The 19,118-nt window shown below is 36.4% G+C and overlaps 1 protein-coding gene and 1 non-coding gene across 2 annotated transcripts in view; both read left to right on the top strand.

The window, feature by feature from the left end:
* Positions 1-19,118, top strand: part of Cubn (Cubilin) — a 173,617-nt gene that overhangs the window by 78,768 nt on the left and 75,731 nt on the right. Inside the window, exons 34-38 of the mRNA XM_071587204.1 lie at positions 4,579-4,686; positions 9,037-9,261; positions 10,202-10,383; positions 12,660-12,867; positions 13,375-13,581. Coding sequence (XP_071443305.1) covers positions 4,579-4,686; positions 9,037-9,261; positions 10,202-10,383; positions 12,660-12,867; positions 13,375-13,581 — 930 coding nt within the window. The remainder of the gene's footprint in view (positions 1-4,578; positions 4,687-9,036; positions 9,262-10,201; positions 10,384-12,659; positions 12,868-13,374; positions 13,582-19,118) is intronic.
* Positions 16,917-16,992, top strand: TRNAA-AGC (transfer RNA alanine (anticodon AGC)). Its single transcript has one exon. It is a non-coding gene; the product is annotated as a tRNA-Ala (tRNA).

Raw genomic sequence — 19,118 nt, 5'->3', positions numbered from 1 at the left:
TGAAACATTACCTCTCCCTAAGATCCACACCACACACCCCATCCACAGATTTCCTCCTCGAATTGAGCCAAATCGTTCTTACCAAAAATGCTTTTCAATTCAATGACAAAATATATTTACAAATAAAAGGCACTGCAATGGGCACGCGTGTGGCTCCTGCATACGCCAATCTTTTTATGGGTAAACTAGAACACGACTTTCTGCAATAACAAACCCTAAAACCACTTTTCTGGGCCCGCTATATCGATGATATTTTCCTCCTTTGGTCCCACGGACACGAAACTTTATCCTCTTTTATTTCCTCTCTCAACTCCTCCTCAGTATCATTCACTTCTTCTATATCCGACTCGAATATTACCTTCCTAGATATCGATATTCACCTCCAAAACAATACGTTTCACACTTCAGTCCACATTAAACCAACCAATAAGCAACAATATCTTCATTTCGACAGCTGCCATCCTCCTCACACAAAGCGCTCCATCCCATTCTCACTCTCTATCCGTGGCTTCCGTCTCTGCAACAACACCCCCTCCCAACAGAAATACTTGGACCAGCTGCATGAATCCCTCAGAAAATGTGGGTACCCTGGAAAACTGCTAAACAGTAAAATCCTCTAACCGTCAACCCAATACACTCCCCTCCCCAAACCAAACCGCCCAAAATGCCCTAATCTTATCATCACTTTCTTCCCCGGAACACACAAAATTAAACATCTAATCCGTGACCTCTTCCCAATTATCAATAACACTCAGTCCACATCACTTTTATTCCCACACTGTCCCTCTGTTTCGTTTAAACGCCCGTCGAACCTGCGAGACATCTTTAAGTCCACAAATCCAACTTCAAGCACCCCCGTCTCTCCCCCGCCCCTATCCGCACCATGCAACCGCCCACGCTGCAAATGCTGTCATCTTTTAAGACCCTCCCCCTCACTCAGTACCAACTCCCAACCACTCGCCACCTGTACCTCAAAAAATATTATATATCGCCTCTCCTGTAACTTCTGCCCTGCCTTCTACTTGGGCGAATGCACGACCGCACTTTCCCTCCGCATGAATAACCACCGATATTCCACCAAATCTCCCACTTTTCTTAATTATCCCATCCCTACTCACACCGCTTCCCACAACCAATCTTTTGACGACTGCTTCTCTGTTTCGGTGATTGAAATCCTTCCCAAATCTGCGAGTATAATAGAGGTGAGAACCCGCGAGATGGCGCATATCTGGGTGGCTCAATCATTCAAACCGCCTGGGCTGAACCAAGCCCACTGAATGTATCAATTGGCTGCCTACATATCCCCCCCACCCCCTTGTTCATTTCCTATTGGTCCCTTTACCTCTCCTTCCCCCACCTCTCCCCCGCACATCCTCTCCGCTCTTCCCCGAGAACGCCATTCTGAAGACGACAGCCGTGCTGTCGAAACGTAAAATAACAAATTGTGAGTGTCCTTTCTTTGTGTCTCTATATTCTAAAAATCTACATCTGTGTTTTTATATATTTGTGTGTCGCCGAAGAGCGTTCCATTTCGAAGATATTTTATATATATACACACATATATATATATGTATATGTATATATATATATGTAGATATGTATATATATATATATATATATATATATATATACACACACATATATATATATGTATATGTATATATATATATATGTAGATATGTATATATATATATACACACACATATATATATACATATATATATATATATATATATATATATATATATATATATATATATATATATATATATTATTAGGTAATCTACCGGTTAAGGTAGGTTTTTGGATGGACACAGCTACTAAATAAAACATTTTGTGACTCCTAACAAAACACAAAATCCAGCATCCTACTCTTCATCAGGTCCCTCTTCATCTCCGAGTACTTTCTTCCTCCTTGCATCCCGTCCAACATCCCTATCCTGTTTCTTCCCTTTCCTCATTTGCCTAACATTTTCCCCTCAATTAGTCGTCAACATCCCACTGCCGGTCAATACCCCTTTCATCCACTTTACCTGCCTCCATATGATTTCACCCAACAAACCGCTCTCTTCGCCCACCATACCAAGTACTTCCTCATTTGTTTTCTTCTTGGTCCATTTCACCTTCTCCATTCTTCTCCACACCCACATTTCAAAACCCTCCAATCTACGTCTATCCTCCTGCTTCAATGCCCACGTTTCCGCACCGTACATAGCTACGCTCCATATCAAAGTTTTTACGAGTATCCCTGCTTTGCAGTGTATTGTCGAAATAGATAAGTCCCTTAAGAAAATACCGAAGAAAACCTACCACCAATGAGTAAATCCTCATTGCATTGACATTTAATTACAGAGAACAATCTAGGAGGGCCGTCCTGACAATTTCACCCTGACAAGTTCCCAAGCCCTAAGAGTTGGAGTAAATACTGATATGAGGCATTGGACTGGATGGTAGGGATGTTATTATTTTAATGCATTCAATTTTATCCTTGTATATTTTCTATATTGCAAGTAAATTATGCCCTGGAAATCAAAGTTTCTACTGAAATCCTGCTTCATATATTCCAACAGATTACTTATGCATTTGAGATCATTTGCATGATTCACAAGGCTGATTGACACTCCCCATCTCTCACTTGTTATCTATACTATCTGTTTGCCACTTAGACTTTTGAACCCATGATCTTGTAAGTCAACAAGTTGCTACTTTTGAACTCATTGTTCTCCACATTTTCAAATCCAAATCATGCAGGCACCATTGTCGCATGGTGTGGCGTATCGGTCCAAATCTGGTTGATCGAAATCAATATCTACACATCCATCAATATTCCTGAGCTCATCAAAACCTTCTCTAATTTCACATTAAATAAGGATTTTATTCAACATTTCTTTCAAGTTTTGACCTCAGTCATTTCCTATGGCTTTGGAACATCAAAATCAGCATTTTTAAGTACCATTCTCTTTCAAAAAGCTAAAATATTTTCATGCCTTCAACAAGTATCTTTAGTATTTCTTGCCTTTAGTGTTCTTTCAAAGTTATGAAGACTTCCTTCCCTTGGCTGAAGAATGGAGATGGCAAAAATTTAACATATCTCCCTCCATCATCTGAAATTATGATTCCCTCACTGAAGTGAGTGTGTGTATTATCTTGCAAAATAATGAATTTATCTGGAAATCCTTTTTATCAGATATTCACAGCCTTTAAGAAAAAATGTTATATTGAACCAGTTTTCAAAAATTTCCTGATTCATCCAAGAGCTTCCAGGTACATTCTAATAGTGAATCTGTAAATTTTATTTAATCATTCAAATGAGTCTGAGTGTTTTATTCTCCCTAACATTAGAATTTTAACTATTTTATCTCCTGGTGCATTGCTGCCGCATTGAACTGCAATCCTCTCTTTTGAAGTCTTATGGCCAGGAGATAATTTTTCATTTTCTGCAATAAGTGAATGTTTTGGTAAGCACTTCCAATAAACATTCAGGCCAGTTCAATTGACATTGAAGATTTGCTCTTGAAGCAGATTTTTTCTTCTATTAACTCTTGCAATACCACCCATATTTATCAGCTACTTCTGTATCTGCACTTAGTTATTCCCTCGTGGCTCTTTTTTCAAAGTTTCCACACTGATTTTTAAACCATCCTGATAATTCACAAAACTCCCTCTCAATCCCTAAAGAATCATGGAAAAACTTAGCTGTCCCTGGCAGAATAAGACCTGAAACAAGAATCTATTTGGCTCAATTGTAGTTGAACCACTGCCCCTGCAGAGTATCAAGATTATTTTGGTTGATTTTTTCATTGACTTGCTTTTCATTGTACTGGTAATGCTAGCAAAATTGCAAGTGACCACAAGAAGCTTCATGTTTATCTATGAATGTCACAAACTGTACCTTGGTCTCCAATTCTTCAGCCGGTTTTTTCACTACCTCTGTCTAAACAACTAATGACATTTAATTTCTGTTTCATTGATAGAAACGCACATTTTCTTTTCATAGCATTTTCATCCTCATTAATGACACATCGCAAATATAGTTAACTACTTTAGTGTAATAAACCCATTCCCAAATGATAACGTCTGAATGGTAGAACAAAGTATTTAATCTATTTTCACCAACCGGGGAAAATTGTGAGTGAGGCCTGCTTAGCCTAGTGGTGTGAGTCATAAAGGTGAGAGGAAGTATCTACCCCTGCTATTGGGCAACTGTTGCGTATGGGGAAGGATAACTCTTTTTGGGGCAGGCTGATGGAGTGGATGAAGTCCACTCACTCTGCACCATCCCCATAAAGGAACATAAAAGCAACAACATCAGCAATGTTTTGTCTCTTCTCTTGTCCTATTGGCAATGCACAGATGACCCAGATAATATATTCACAGATAATCAGGAGTTTACTGTACATTTATCAGGACTATATAATTAAAAAAGTAATGAGATCCATATTTTATTGGAAAGTGTGTGTTTGGATTACATTTTTGGGATGTTAACAAGGCAATATTTCCCTACAATAAACATGTTTGCATGAAAGTTTATACTTAATGTAAAAGGTTGCTGCTTATACTTTTCTATGCCATCTATAGCATGTGGTGGAGAATTAATTGCAGAACATGGAGCCTTTGCAACACCAGGAACTCCTGGAAGCTACCCAAACAATGCTGAATGCATATGGACCATAAATACATCACCAGGTGATTATCTCCTTAATTGCATTAGCTAATTGTCCGGTAATTATCCTTATACTCTAAATATTCTAATGCAGGTCTTCATTAAAAATTTCTAATTAGAATAATATGTTTCATATGGGGAAAAATTGGTGTTATGGAACTGACTGACCGAATTAATTACCACTTCATAACAATGAGCCTCACAAGTTGGTGGTTTCCCTCAATACTTAATGGAATTTGCTGGACATTTTGGTCGAATAAGGTACACTTTGATATTCCACAATCAAATTTAATAGCTTTCAACCATGGTTTCAACAATTAATGCCATCATCATCTGATGATGACATTAATTGTCAAAACCGTGGTCATAAGCTATTAAATTTCATTGTGGAATAACAAAGTGTACCTTATTCATAAAAGCCTCACAAGAATGGGATTTTCCTACATAAAGCAAAAAAAATTACAAAATAACTTACTGACACATGGTACAGGTATATATTAGTTAGAAACTTGAAATTTTCAGAGTAACTTCCTATTCATCCAATGGATGAGCAAAAAATCCCCAGAAAGTGGGCTAGGTTCAAGGCTAGAAAGGTTAAATTTTATCAATGGAAAGTAATGGGAAAAAAAGAAAATTTTGAATGCACAACATTTTCTTGAATGAATTGAAATATGAAATGATATAGCTATAATCTTAAGTTTTGAACTATGATGTGGCTATAGAATTCAATATTCTCATCCTATTAATGTTGATGCATGTCTTGGTTTAAAAATCTTTTTCAAATGCATTTAAAATAATATTTTATTGAAATATTGTGCTAGGAAACTATTGCTAAATAATTGTTTTCATCAAAATATTAACTCATAATTTTATGGAAACATCAACTTTTAATCCTTTGAATGAAGTATTATTATTCATTTTTCAATCCCTCCTAAGCAGTACATTACTTGCTATAAAATCGATTTATTGCTAAACATAATGGTATTAAATTATCTACTATTGCACTAGTCATGCATATGTTAACTAAGCATTTTACTATGTGTACTCTCTTCATGAAAATCAATACTAGGAGAATAGACATGCATCAATCAATACAGGACCTGAAAATACACACCTTGAATGTATATACGCACAATACTTGCAGGTGCATACGTTCAAGGTGGCGAGCAATCTCTGAAAACAGAAAAAAATAGGTATTGGAAAAACCTTAGAATTGAACAGTAAAGCCTGGATTTTTTTAGGATTCATGCTATTTTATTAGAAATTCATAATTAACCTTAGAAGTAGTTTGCAATGTATTTTCTTCATTTAACTTTTATATGAAGGACTAATGAGTGATTTTTTTTAATTAGCTGCTTTCTATGTGCTTTATATTCTGCATAAACGTGAAGAATTTGGTACCGCTTCTTTGTTCTTTGAAGGAGTTAATCATGGTAATCATTTAAATAAGAGTGAGAATACATGTACATGGGAATAATTTTTTTGTGCCTACTGATAGTCACAATATGATCAAACAGAAATAGAATATCTCCCAAATAATAAAAAGCATATCATTTTTGGCACAATGGTAAATGGGTCATTATTCATTTATCAGTGAATGTGTATGCTTCATGTAGAAATGGTGAAGTATTTATGTCCATAAACTAATGGCCGTCCAATGAATAAGATAGATTTAGGCAATGAGATCGTAAAAATGGCAGTACAAAACCTTTAAAAGAAGTAATTCTCATTTGTGAAAATCTAGAACAAACATGTTATCAGAAATCATGTACAGGGTGCGGCACTTAAATCTGGACTAATTTCACTTTAAATATCCGGCCATATTGTAATTTCATTGGAGGTCGCAATTGGCGTTTTTGAGAACTATAGGCATCTAGTAAACAGTCATAACCTCAAAATGGCCAAGATGTTACGCACAAGTGCGGAGTACAATCAAAGAGCCGCTATTATCAAGTGTTTGCGCAGGGTGATATATTTTGAAATAATTCAATTCTTCTGGTATGCCAGATCAACTTTTTACGATATTGTGGCTAAGTATAATGCTTCAGAGAAGTCTGGGGAAGGTTTTGCTAACCCGGCGAGGAAATCTCATTCAAAGAAACGCGTGCATGTCCGGATTTAAGCGCCCTACCCTGTACATAATTGCTGACCACCCTGATGTATATTATCATGCATTTTATCATGAAAAGGTGTAAAGCAGGGTATGCAAGCACTTTTGAATGTCATTAGAAATAAGAAATCATCCTTAAACTTATTTCATTTACCCCAAGAAGGCAAATGTCATTATGCATTGGAGTTAGCATATTAATGGATGATTATCATTTCAAGCATTAATTTCTCTCTTGGTGAATGTATTTATTGTTTCATGGAAAATTATTTTCTTTTCCATTTTTATTATTAGGAAGGTTTTTGTGTCTTAAATGCTGAAATGAGTGCATGCATGTTTGTTTCCTTTTCTATGCATGCAAAATCTCACATGACACTATGGACATCACCAAAAGTGGTATTTAATATCACCTGACACCTAGATTAATATTTTTCTTCCTCATCTCCTAAAGGTGACTGTACAATATCTCTTGTCGATCATTAATAGATAGATATTATGCTTCCTCATTTCTGACAGTTGGCCTCAAAATTACTCTTGCCAGGTCTGCAACCATGCTCTGACCTGCACACTGATGCACACTCTCTCATCATCTTTGTTTTATTTGTCCCCACCTCCAGAGCCCTGGAGGAAGTGAGTTTGTCCCTATTCCTCCCTTAGCTTATACTGCACTTTCAAAGTCACGTTCCCTTTGGCCTTCTCTGATCGCTTTAAAAACAAAAAACTCCCTGTACCTCTTTTCTATAATGGGCTATGGAAATAAATTTTTCTGATGGATTCAAATTTATATTGATGGTTAACATCATTTCTCAATAAGTCTGTTCAAAAAAAGATGAGACTGTTTGAATAAATACTTTATTAGGCACCCTTTAATCATATTTATTGCCTTTAAAATACAGCCCTTGACTGCCAATACAATGCTCCCAATGTTTTTTGCAGCTTTTGAATGCCACCTGGAATGTTTCTTTCAGGATAGCCTTTAAGTCTGCAGTACAATTTTGTTGGATGTCTTCAATAGTTTCAAATCAGCATCCTTTCAAGATGAATTTCAACTGATTAAATAGGAAAAAGTCCACTGGGGTAAGATCCAGAGAGAAGGCAGGCTGGGGAACACCAGTGTGGTGTTTTTGGCCTGAAACTCAGTAACAAAAATCATATGTGCACTGGTGCATTGTCATGATGAAAGCACCAAGACTTGTTTTTCCACATTTGTAGTCTCTTCCATCACATGGTCTGTCTTAGCCTTCCCTTAACCTCTGAATAGTGCTGCCCATTCACTGTTTCTCCTTTAGGGATGTCTTGCATTCATAATGAATAACTCTTTCCCAATCGGAGAAAATGATCAACATCACCTTCACATTCGATCGTGACGTACAAACTTTTTTGGGTTGTGGGGAAGATGTCTTCTTCCTCTGTGAAGACGGCTTGGTTTTTATACCATTACCATAAACCCAGGTTTCCTCACCTGTGATGGTTGTTTTTAAGAAGTTTTAGTCATCGTTTGAACGATTGAGCAATTCCTGGCCAATGTGAAGATATTTTTTCCTCTGTTCATCCATTAACACTTCTGTCACAAATTTGGATGTGACGTGCTCCATGTCCAAAAAATCTGTCAAAATGGTGAAACACGATCCAAAAAAATGTCAGCTCCATTGGCAATCTCCCTGACAGTTAACCTACAGTTTGCATGCACTCAAAGTTTTCTTTTATGATTATAAGTATTGGCTGCCTATTGCAACACAGACTTTTCATTTTGTTTACTAGAGGTAATTGCAAGAATTACCACTGTTTCATACTACTATTTTACCTGATGAATAGCCTAATGGAGGGAATGCCTTTTATGGTGCTATAACTTCAAAAATAGGTATTTATTTATCAAACTGCTGTGAAAGAAGGCAAGTTGTCATGGTTGCATCGTTGGGAAGAGGTAAAATTTTTTTGCTAGTATTTAGCAGTACTCTTTACTGCAAAATCATCAAATTACTTGAGGAAAAAACTATTTCATGCTATCACTCTTTGAAAGAATTAGCAGGTAAGTCCTGACCTAAGAATGAACAGTTATTCATCATATTTTTTATTAAGATATCCTAATTCAGGCCAGCAAAGCTGAATCTGATCACAATACCTTATATATTGTATGACAGTTTTTTATATTGTCTCAAAAGTTAGTTGTTGTTATTTGCAATGAATATCTCATCAGCAATTGTTACGAAACATGAATTATAGAACTACCTGCAGGGTGTCCATTATTTTCATTCTTTTTATATAGGCAATAAGGCTATGGTGTCCTTCAGAACATTTGATGTGGAATTAAGTGAAAACTGTGACAACGATTATGTTGAACTTCGTGAAACAGACTCGAATGGACCTCTAATTGGATTCTACTGTGGTAACTCTCTACCAGATAATATTACTGCTTCCTCGAAGTTCTGGATAAAATTCAGAAGTGATGAAAATGGCACTGGCCCGGGATTTGTGGCTGATTACAGTATGCGTGAGTATATATTAAATCCATTTGAATTTTGGTATAATGCAAAAATGTTTTTCATGCTTAATTGCTTGAAAAACTTTAAATTAACCCTTGAAAATTCCTACTTTACCAATATATAAATACTAGATATTGAGGGGTATTAAAGTATCTTCATGGTGGAAAATGGTATTCAATAATGCTATACAAGATTTGTGGAAAAAGTATCGGTAACAATTCTTTCTTGGCATGTGTGTGAAGTATTGAATTCAAACCATGGGTTAAGTGTGAGCATGATAGATCATATTAATATTGATAAGATGATAGTGCACACCATTTTGCGATGTGAAAGATATGCCTTAAACTTGTCCTGAAGGTCTTGACGAATGATCAAAAGCAGAGTCTGCTTGCAAAGGCATTGCGATGATATCCCAAATCCCTTACAGTCCCGACTTGGCACCAGCAGACTATTTCTCAAAAGTGAAATCCTCCCTCAAAGAATACCACTTTGGGACCCTAAGAGTCGTCAATGAAGCTTGCTTGCATGCCCTTTAGGACCTTCCAGAATCAACCTACCAGGGACTCAAAGCTGCAGGCTAAGTGTTTTGATGCCCAAGGCATGTACTTTGAAGAATTTTGAGGCATTATAGCAATAAATGAAATAAATTTATTTTTCTGAAAATTTTCCCGATACTTTTTATGCATACCGTGTATTTATGAAAAGGAATATGTTTTATTGGCTGAATATGCTTACTGCTGTACTGAAATTTGAAGCAATATATTTGACATCTCTTTGATGGTTACATGATGGCATTCTTTTGTAAATTTTGTTTCAAATTGTAGAGTGAAAAACTAAATAAATAGTGATCCCATATTTATTCCTGTGAAAATATTTTACGGAAAAGGTTTCCTTATATGGTTGAAGGCTTTCTAAAGAATTTATCAAGGATTTTTTTTTAATTTCTAGTACATGGAAATGAACTTTCTGGAGTCCGGGGGCAAATTGCATCTCCACTGTATCCTCATCCTTTTACAAGTGGTGGAACTTACACATGGCGCATAACAGTTAACTATGGAATGGCTATATCAATTACATTTGAAGACTTCTTTGTTGACACCTATTTTGGGAAATGTCATTTTGCTTTCAAAGTGAGTATCATTCAATTTTTATAGCTCCTTAAAAAATGTCTTTTAGTGGTGGATGACGAGACAAAAATGCTATTCTAAGAAAAACTGGAGTTAATCTTTCATCCTATTAGTTTCCATTCTCCAGCATGAAGACATGCTGTAGTCATTAAGAAGCTTTGAATGTTAACCAGGATTTGTGGTGTGTAGAAATAAGTATTATTTATCCATTTTCCCTAAGCTATGTATTTCCCTTTTTATACTAAAATTTAATTTTTGTCTTCCCCTACACCTTTTTCACCATTCTCCTATTTTTATATTCATTTAATATAAAAATCAAGTGTTGGGTTCATTCACCACTTCTTGCTTTTGAATTCACTTTACTGTTTGATTCTGAGGCATTAAAGGATAGGTGGAATTTTAATCAAGCTTTACTTTGATACATAGTAAGGGCAGTCTCACTAGAAATAAAGGTTATTAGCTGGAACTCCTGATTTTGCAAAGCAAATTGTTGTCCCTTGAGTTTTCCCTAGTACAAACTAGCCTCAATAATCTGATTTCCAGTGTATCAAGGTTCCACTTTATCTATGGTGAATGTCTTAGTTGCTTGCTCTTTCTGGACAGCTTGTGGCTCATTTACTATTAAATTTCTTGTTTTTTTTATCATGCATATTAATCTAAGGATTTTAATGAACTGAGGTGACTCTACTGTTATTTAATGACACAATGCAGTTTTGCTAAGCCTTGGCTCGGTGAAGAACTGTCATTAAGTAGGGTGTTTTAATTCACTTAAGAAATCATGTCATTAAATATTTAGATATTGGGAAATTTGATGGGAATAACATCTTTATAAAAAAGGCAAAAACATAATTAGTTCCACAATAATAAAAACATTTACATACCGGTGCATATTTCATAAAGATACATACTCGTTATTGGAAATTAAAAGGACCTGTAATGACCTACACCAGCTATTTGTCAGAACACACAATACTGCCCATGACCCCTTGGCAAAGGGCAATCGTAGTCGTGCACAATGTGTCACAGTCCACATGGTTAAAGCCAACTACAACCAATCTCAAAAACCTTCTGAGATCCACCAACCCTTTGGCCCCTCCCCCCTGTGACAAATTTCCTAATATTTCACCTACTTGCAACCGCCCCTGATGTAAAAATTGTCTACTAATTAGATCTACTCCCCTCTCATTTTAACTTATAACGGAGTCATCCGCTAATGGGCATTTCAATGCAACGATTTCATAGTATAAAAATCATTAAAAGTTACTGTTGTGGCATCTCCCACAGTTTCTTTGGAATTTGTCGAAGGTATAAACTGCCTAAGTGTTTATAGTTGGCTTTAACCACGTGGACTGTGGTGCATCGGGCACGACTACGATTGCCTGTGACATTGTATTTACGGTATTTCATCACAACATCTTGTTCCTTTAAGAGCCTCCAAAATTTCAGAGTTTAAGAGGACGCCTCGATAGCTTAAGTGGCTAAAGCACTCGACCGGATATTGAGGGATCCAGGTTCAAACATCTGTCAAGGTGAATGATTTTTGCTCTCTGAATTTGTTGCATTGATATGCACATTAGCGGATGACTCTTAAAAAGTTGCTGTTAAAAGTTACTGTTGTGGCATCTCCCGCAGTTTCTTTGGACTTTGTCATGGTGTTATTTTAAGTAAAATACAAGCATATCCTATTCATTGGAGATAATTTAAGTAATGCATATTCATTGGAATATTTTTAAGGGTTTAGAATATACCCTCAATTTTCTCTACTTCTGCTGATGAACCATGAAAAAGAAGAGCAGGCATCATCTGTACTGTATTCTATCATTTTGTAAATTTACTCCCCCAGTGCAATTTACTGCATTCATCTCATTGATGCAGCCAGCTTTAAGAAAACAAAGCAAGCTGTGTATCATTTATGGCATTTTAATTATCAAAAAAGAGTTTCTGGAGGTGAAATGTAGGTGAAGTAACATAAAAATTTGAATTAAATGAGTGAACAGTGACTCAGTTGATATTTTAAGCCAATCCTATCCATCTACAGAGATTTTGTAAACCCCTAAGTAAGGTCATGCCTGAGGGATTATGTGCTTAAACATTTTTTAGTGTGAAACAGCTTTTATTTTCAATCAAACAGCCTTTTCTTTAGATTATTCTCTTAGCATCCAGAATACTTCCTGCAATTAGTTTTACACTAAAAAACATGTGTATGGTTCTCTTAAAAAAACTAATAATATCTAAAACTTTTTATTTATCTGCCATTTTTTTCATACTTTAATTTCCAGCTGTATGATGGATATGATGAAACAGCACCACTCTTATTTGAAGAATGTGAATATAATATGCCACCTCCTGTGACTTCTTCCTCGAATGTTGTTTACATTGTCTGGGAAGTTCAATATATTCGCATGGGATCTTTTTTCTTACTCAACTGGCTTCAAGTACCAAGAATTACAATGCCTAAAAGTATTTCAACCAACACATCAATATCAAGTGAGTACAGTTCTGTTTAATATCTATCTGCCTTCATGCTATCTAAAACACCCATTCTCTTTCTTCCTCGACCCTATTTACCCGATATTATCCCTTCTACCATGGTTTTCATTATAGCCTGCACCCACTTTTCGTACCTCTTTTGGACTTCCTCAAGTAACGTCCTATCTTTGCCCACCATACATATTCAAAACTTCACCATTTTTCTTCCTCTCTTGCCAAACTTTTCCATTCTTCCTCATACCAAGCCTCATATGTATGCTCATCCTCTTGTCCCAGAAACCAGGTTTTGGATCAGTGCAGCACTGAGCTCCACGTTCAAGTCTTTACTAACCATTTATTTCCATCTTAAATATACCTGTTATTGATTCCCTTCTTTCGAGTGAACTTTCACCTTTGCCTTCTAATGTGTGTATACTTAAATGCTTATTTTTTTCCATAATATGTACTGTCCATTGATTTTGGAAATACATAAATTCAATAACCATGATGGTTTCTGTTTTCCAGGTCCTGGATGTGGAGGAATAGTTAACATTGGATTAAACTCCACAGTGTTTACTAGCCCAGGATATCCTTATGGTTATGATAAAAACCTTAACTGTGAATGGATTTTTGAAACATTACCATACAACCATGTTGTGATTGTAGTGACTGACATGAACTTCAATTCACATCCTTTTTGCTCAGTCTCAGATAATTTGCAACTATATAATGGTAAGTAACAAATTATTGTATGTACTTGTTATAGTGTATGATAGAAAGCATTACCTCAATGTTTATAAACATCTTTATAATCTTGTAATGAACTTTTTTTCTCAAATCTGGGAGTTGGAAAATATGCATTCCTTAAATGTTTCTTCAAGTGCTTAAAAAAGTGCTTTTAATATTTTCAATTATTGATAGGATAAATATTAAAGGAAGGAGATCATGCATGATTTAGACAAAAATTATCAGGAAAAGTTTTGGAAAATAGATTTATTTCACAAAATGCCTCAAAATGCCTACAATTCCTCAAAATTCTTCAAAGCACATCTGTTGAGCATCGGAACACCTTTGCCAGTGGCTTTTTGATGACTCAAGGCTCCCTGGTAGGCAGAAAAATCTTGTTATCAATTCTTTTTATACAAACCTTGTATTTATAATGATAGTAATAGAATACATAGCATAATATTGCTTCATTATTTTATGAATAATATATACTAGTATATTTATTATTTTGAATCACTTTGAGGTCCTTTTAAATTAAATATTTTTTAAAACTGTAAATCAATAACCTTGCAATGTTATGGGACCAGATAATGTTAAAACTGCAAGGGTATGAAAATAGATTATGAAAGTAACTGTATTTGAATCAGTGAACTTACAAAAAGCTGGAAAATGCTTCCCATATTTTTTTTAAGAAGTGGTGATATTTTCCTGACAATAAAACATGATGGCCTGAGTTATTCCATTATGTATCAATCATAAAAAGAGAAAAAATTTTTTTACTGATTGGTGAGAAGAAAACCAGTGGAGGAAATCCTCCAGGATTCACCAAACAATTGACCCTGATGAACAATAGATTTGCTACTTTTCCTGCGGGCATCTTTGAATTTTATTGCAATTTATCTGCTCCCTCCCCCTCCAAAAAAAAAGGATTGATAATTTTTTTACATCTACATCTACAAGCCGCCGCAAGGGCATGTGGTGGGGGGTGTTAGGTCACCAACCGTAAAAAGGAACAATACCACATGCAAAACAACAACATGGAAAATTACACCCATAGCAGCGCACACACTCATGCAAAAATCCCTTCATCCAACACTCATTAAAACACTCATTAAAACACATATACCGCAAACCAACAAAAAACTGCACCCCAGGATGCAGCATAAAAGCCATCCAACAACACGCAAGCCAGGACACAACAAGCAAGAATGTGAAACACCACTACCGCATGAACATGCACCATAAAACACTCTACCCCCTGGGAATAATTTGCCAACTACGTGGAATGCCACATTGGGGAGACACTTATTTTTCATAATTTGAGATGCATTGGAATGCATTTGATAAAAATGATCGGTTTGGTGTGATAACATAGGCTGTGGAAAATATCATGGAGGATGGTAAACAGCTGAGTGCTATCGGAGAAAAATGGAAATGTGTCAAGAAAGGGTTATCAATTAATTCACTCTACCAAATGCCTTTTCAAAATATACGAAACAGGCAATTCCATCCTGATTATATGTATTCTATATTTCTCTCGATTAGTGATCTCATTACTGAAATGGCATCACACGTACCTCTTTCCTTCGTAAACCCAAACTGATCATCCCCTAAGTAATCATTTGCCCTACTCTATATCCTTTTGTTGATAATCCTGAGAACAACTTAAGCTGCGTGGGATATCAAACTTATCATCCTGTAGTCCTCACATGATGCAGCCTTTACCTTTTCAGGAATAGGAACTAGCACTGATCTCACAAAATCTTCCGGCCAGATTCCTTCTTCATTGATACTGCAAATCAGCCTATATAGCCTCTTCCTCCCACTTTTTCCTAAACATTTCAGTAGTTCCGCAGTAATGTTAGCCACCCCCACAGCCTTATTTAGTTTCATCTCCCTTAATGCCCTTCCTATCTCATCGTTGAGTACGCCTGGACCTAAGCTATCTTCCTCTACGTCATGCTCCTTTTCTATGTCTAACTTTGTTGGTCTAAGTTCTTTACTATACAGTCTCTAACTGTTAGCATAGATCTTCTTTCTTACTTCCCGATAAAATTTTACTTTGCTGTACAGCACACCAATTTCACCCTTCCTCTGCAGACTTTCCATATCCTTGCACTGCGTCGTCCACCATGCTTCTTTCGCTTTATTTGTTGCCTGCCTTGATTTATTATTGAACTCGTTATACTTCATTTTGCCTAACTCTGTGTTTACGTTCTTTCATTTTCTCCTCTCATCCATCTTTGTAATCATCTCATCCGTGATCCAAGGTTTCCTAGTCCTTTTCGCATTGACGGTTCCAATTGTGTCTTTTACGGCTTTCGATAACCTTTTCTTTACACATTCCAATTTTTCTCTGATAGTACTCAGCTGTTTACCATCCTCCATGATTTTTTCTACAGTCTGCTGGTACTCCTTCGAGGAGCAATTATTATTACTCCCGCCAGCACAGCTCTAGAGGTTATGGGAACGCACAAACCCTTCCACTACGTCAAGGTTATAGTCCGGGAAGGGAATATATGTAGAAAATTTTATTATGAAGGTAATCTGCTGGTTTTGGTAGGTTTATGGATATATATATATATATATATATATATATATATATATATATATATATATATACACTCATATATACAGAAACATATAACATATATAAGGAAAAGGGATAGGAACACGTATAAAGGACGAACACAATAGAGGTGGGGAAGGCGGAATCGAACGGATCACAAGAGTAAAAATATTTCCTCAACCGGGACTCGAACACCGGATCTTTCCACTTGCCGGGCGGATGCTCTTAACCAGCCCCCTGACGCCATCTCTTGGCTGAAAGAATCGGGGCGCTTGGCGACATATTAGACCCACGGATCTCAGGGTAAATTGACTATCCTCGATAGCTCAAGTGGTTAAGAGCATCCGCCCGGCAAGTGGAAAGATCCGGTGTTCGAGTCCCGGTTGAGGAAATATTTTTACTCTTGTGATCTGTTTGATTCCGCCTTCCCCACCTCTATTGTGTTCGTCCTTTATACGTGTTCCTATCCCTTTTCCTTATATATGTTTCTGTATATATGAGTATTTATTCGCCGTTTGGCGGGATTTCGTGTTTGAATGTGTATTTGGCCAATGTGGCTCATCTCTTTCTTCTGGCTATGCGTGCCACGAAACGCACTGTTCCTTTCCTGTATGATGTTGTATGAATTCTAACCCACTGTCCTTTCCTTTCCTTGTGTATTGTCTATTTCTCCTTTGGTGGGTGAAACAGCCCCCTGACGCCATCTCTTGGCTGAAAGAATCGGGGCGCTTGGCGACATATTAGACCCACGGATCTCAGGGTAAATTGACTATCCTCGATAGCTCAAGTGGTTAAGAGCATCCGCCCAGCAAGTGGAAAGATCCGGTGTTCGAGTCCCGGTTGAGGAAATATTTTTACTCTTGTGATCTGTTTGATTCCGCCTTCCCCACCTCTATTGTGTTCGTCCTTTATACGTGTTCCTATCCCTTTTCCTTATATATGTTTCTGTATATATGAGTATTTATTCGCCGTTTGGCGGGATTTCGTGTTTGAATGTATATATATATATATATATATATATATATTTGTATATGGGTCACGGTAGTCCAGTGGGTAAAGCGTTGGACTGCTGACCGGAGGGTCCCAGGTTTGATTCCCGAGCTAGGCTCTCTGGGCACCTGCAGCTCTACCCAAGCTGAAGTGATTTTTCGCGTACCAGGTCTTCCTGGGAAACCATAACTGGCACAGGGAAAGGAACCGGCCCCCCTACCCTGATGTGTGAATTTTCACACGCCGTATAGGGCTTAGTACTGGGTGATCTCTACCATCACCTACTAAACCGACCTTCGGGTTGATTACTGTGTTTATGGTTTATGGTGTATATATTTATAAATATAAATATATATGTATAAATATGTATATATAGATATATACATATATATTTCAATGATATGGAAACACACGAGTTGTATAATATTTGAATGGCACAATAGAAGAAGTTGAGGAAATTTGTCCGAAGGGGGGGGGGGCAAAAGGTTGGTGGATCTCAGAAGGTTTTTGAGATTGGCGGGTTGTCTGTATGGGAGAGATGTATGATAAGAACTTATAGGTTGCTAATGACAATGCATAATTGGGGGTGAAGTTCATGGAAAATTACAATTGGGCAGTAAGTCAGGAGGAGGAGTTGTTGTCTCCTAGTTGCTGTGCATGATCACAGGAAATCTTTATTTGATACCAGGAGACCAATTTCAGTGGCAAAATATGATGCATCAAAGCCCTCAACTTTAAATGGTTTGGTTGCCTACTAGGCCCATTATTGCTTCTCTATTATTAGGCTCAATAATCGGTGAAATGAAATTATTCTTGAAAATTTACAACATATTTTACTTACTATATTTTTTTTAATGAGACAATAGAAACCAATCCTTGCATGACCATGCTAAAATTTAATGTGTCAAATAATGTTGGTAGGTAACGACCAGAATACTGAGTGGAATGGGGAAGGAAAATATGTGCCAGGCCTTAAACCACTTGATGCTAACTAGAGCATCTTTTATGCCAGTATCTCTATGAAGGTGTCAAAATTCATACAAACTTGAATGAAATGTCAACTCAAAATGGATTCTAAAATGAGATAATTGCTCTTAGGATAGTTCTAGTTCAATGCCCCTTGCCGTCCCCTGTTTAAAAAATTGGATGTATTGCCAGTGCCATGCATTTATATTTTTCATGTAGTACTACATACAAAAAGAAATCTATCTGAGTATGTGAAAAATTGTGATATCCACAAATATTCTAAAAGGCAGAATGAGCAGCTGTACGTTTTATATGTGCATACAAAAATTGCAGGTGCTGGCCCAAATTTTATGGGCCTTCAACTTTATAATAAACTCCCAGCTGAGATTAAGGCCCATAAAAGTGTGGCTGCATTTAAAGTCAATCTACTTAGGTTCTTAAAATTAAAAATGTTTTATTCAATTGCTGAATTTCTGGATAATGCCTGATATGTCTTGTATCCACAAATGTATTTTGTCGCTTTCCCCTGACGTGTCTTATATCAAGTGTAACATCTGTAGCTACTTGATCGCTGGACAAATAAAATGTATTATTATTATTAACCTGCAAAGTAAACATCTTGTTCCAACTTGACTTTTATCTTTGGCAAATGGCTATGTCAGATTGCAAATCTAGAGGATTGATACAATGTGTTTTCTCATGAAGCTAATCATATTTTTCATAAGAATTCCATTGCCTATAAAATTAAAAAAATATAGTACCCTAATGTGACTGGCAGTAGGCAGAAAGAGGGATATAATGACTAAATTGAAACGATGCCTAACAGCATCATGCAAAATTTTCCTTGATAATAATTTTATTGTGTAATTGGGCTATGTTATTATAAACCTTAGGAAAGTTATCCCATTTTAATTAGGGATTTCTTTCCTCAAATCTGCCAAAATTCGTATTTGAGAATACTATATACCTGGTTTACCTCATAATAATGAATTAATAGTTAAGTCATATCCTTTTGATT

Source organism: Hetaerina americana, unplaced genomic scaffold (genome assembly GCF_022747635.1).
Source record: "Hetaerina americana unplaced genomic scaffold, ioHetAmer1.1.p SCAF_3, whole genome shotgun sequence".
Taxonomy (NCBI): domain Eukaryota; kingdom Metazoa; phylum Arthropoda; class Insecta; order Odonata; family Calopterygidae; genus Hetaerina; species Hetaerina americana.
The sequence above is the reverse complement of the archived record's forward strand: the minus strand, read 5'-3'. Positions and strand labels throughout refer to the sequence as shown.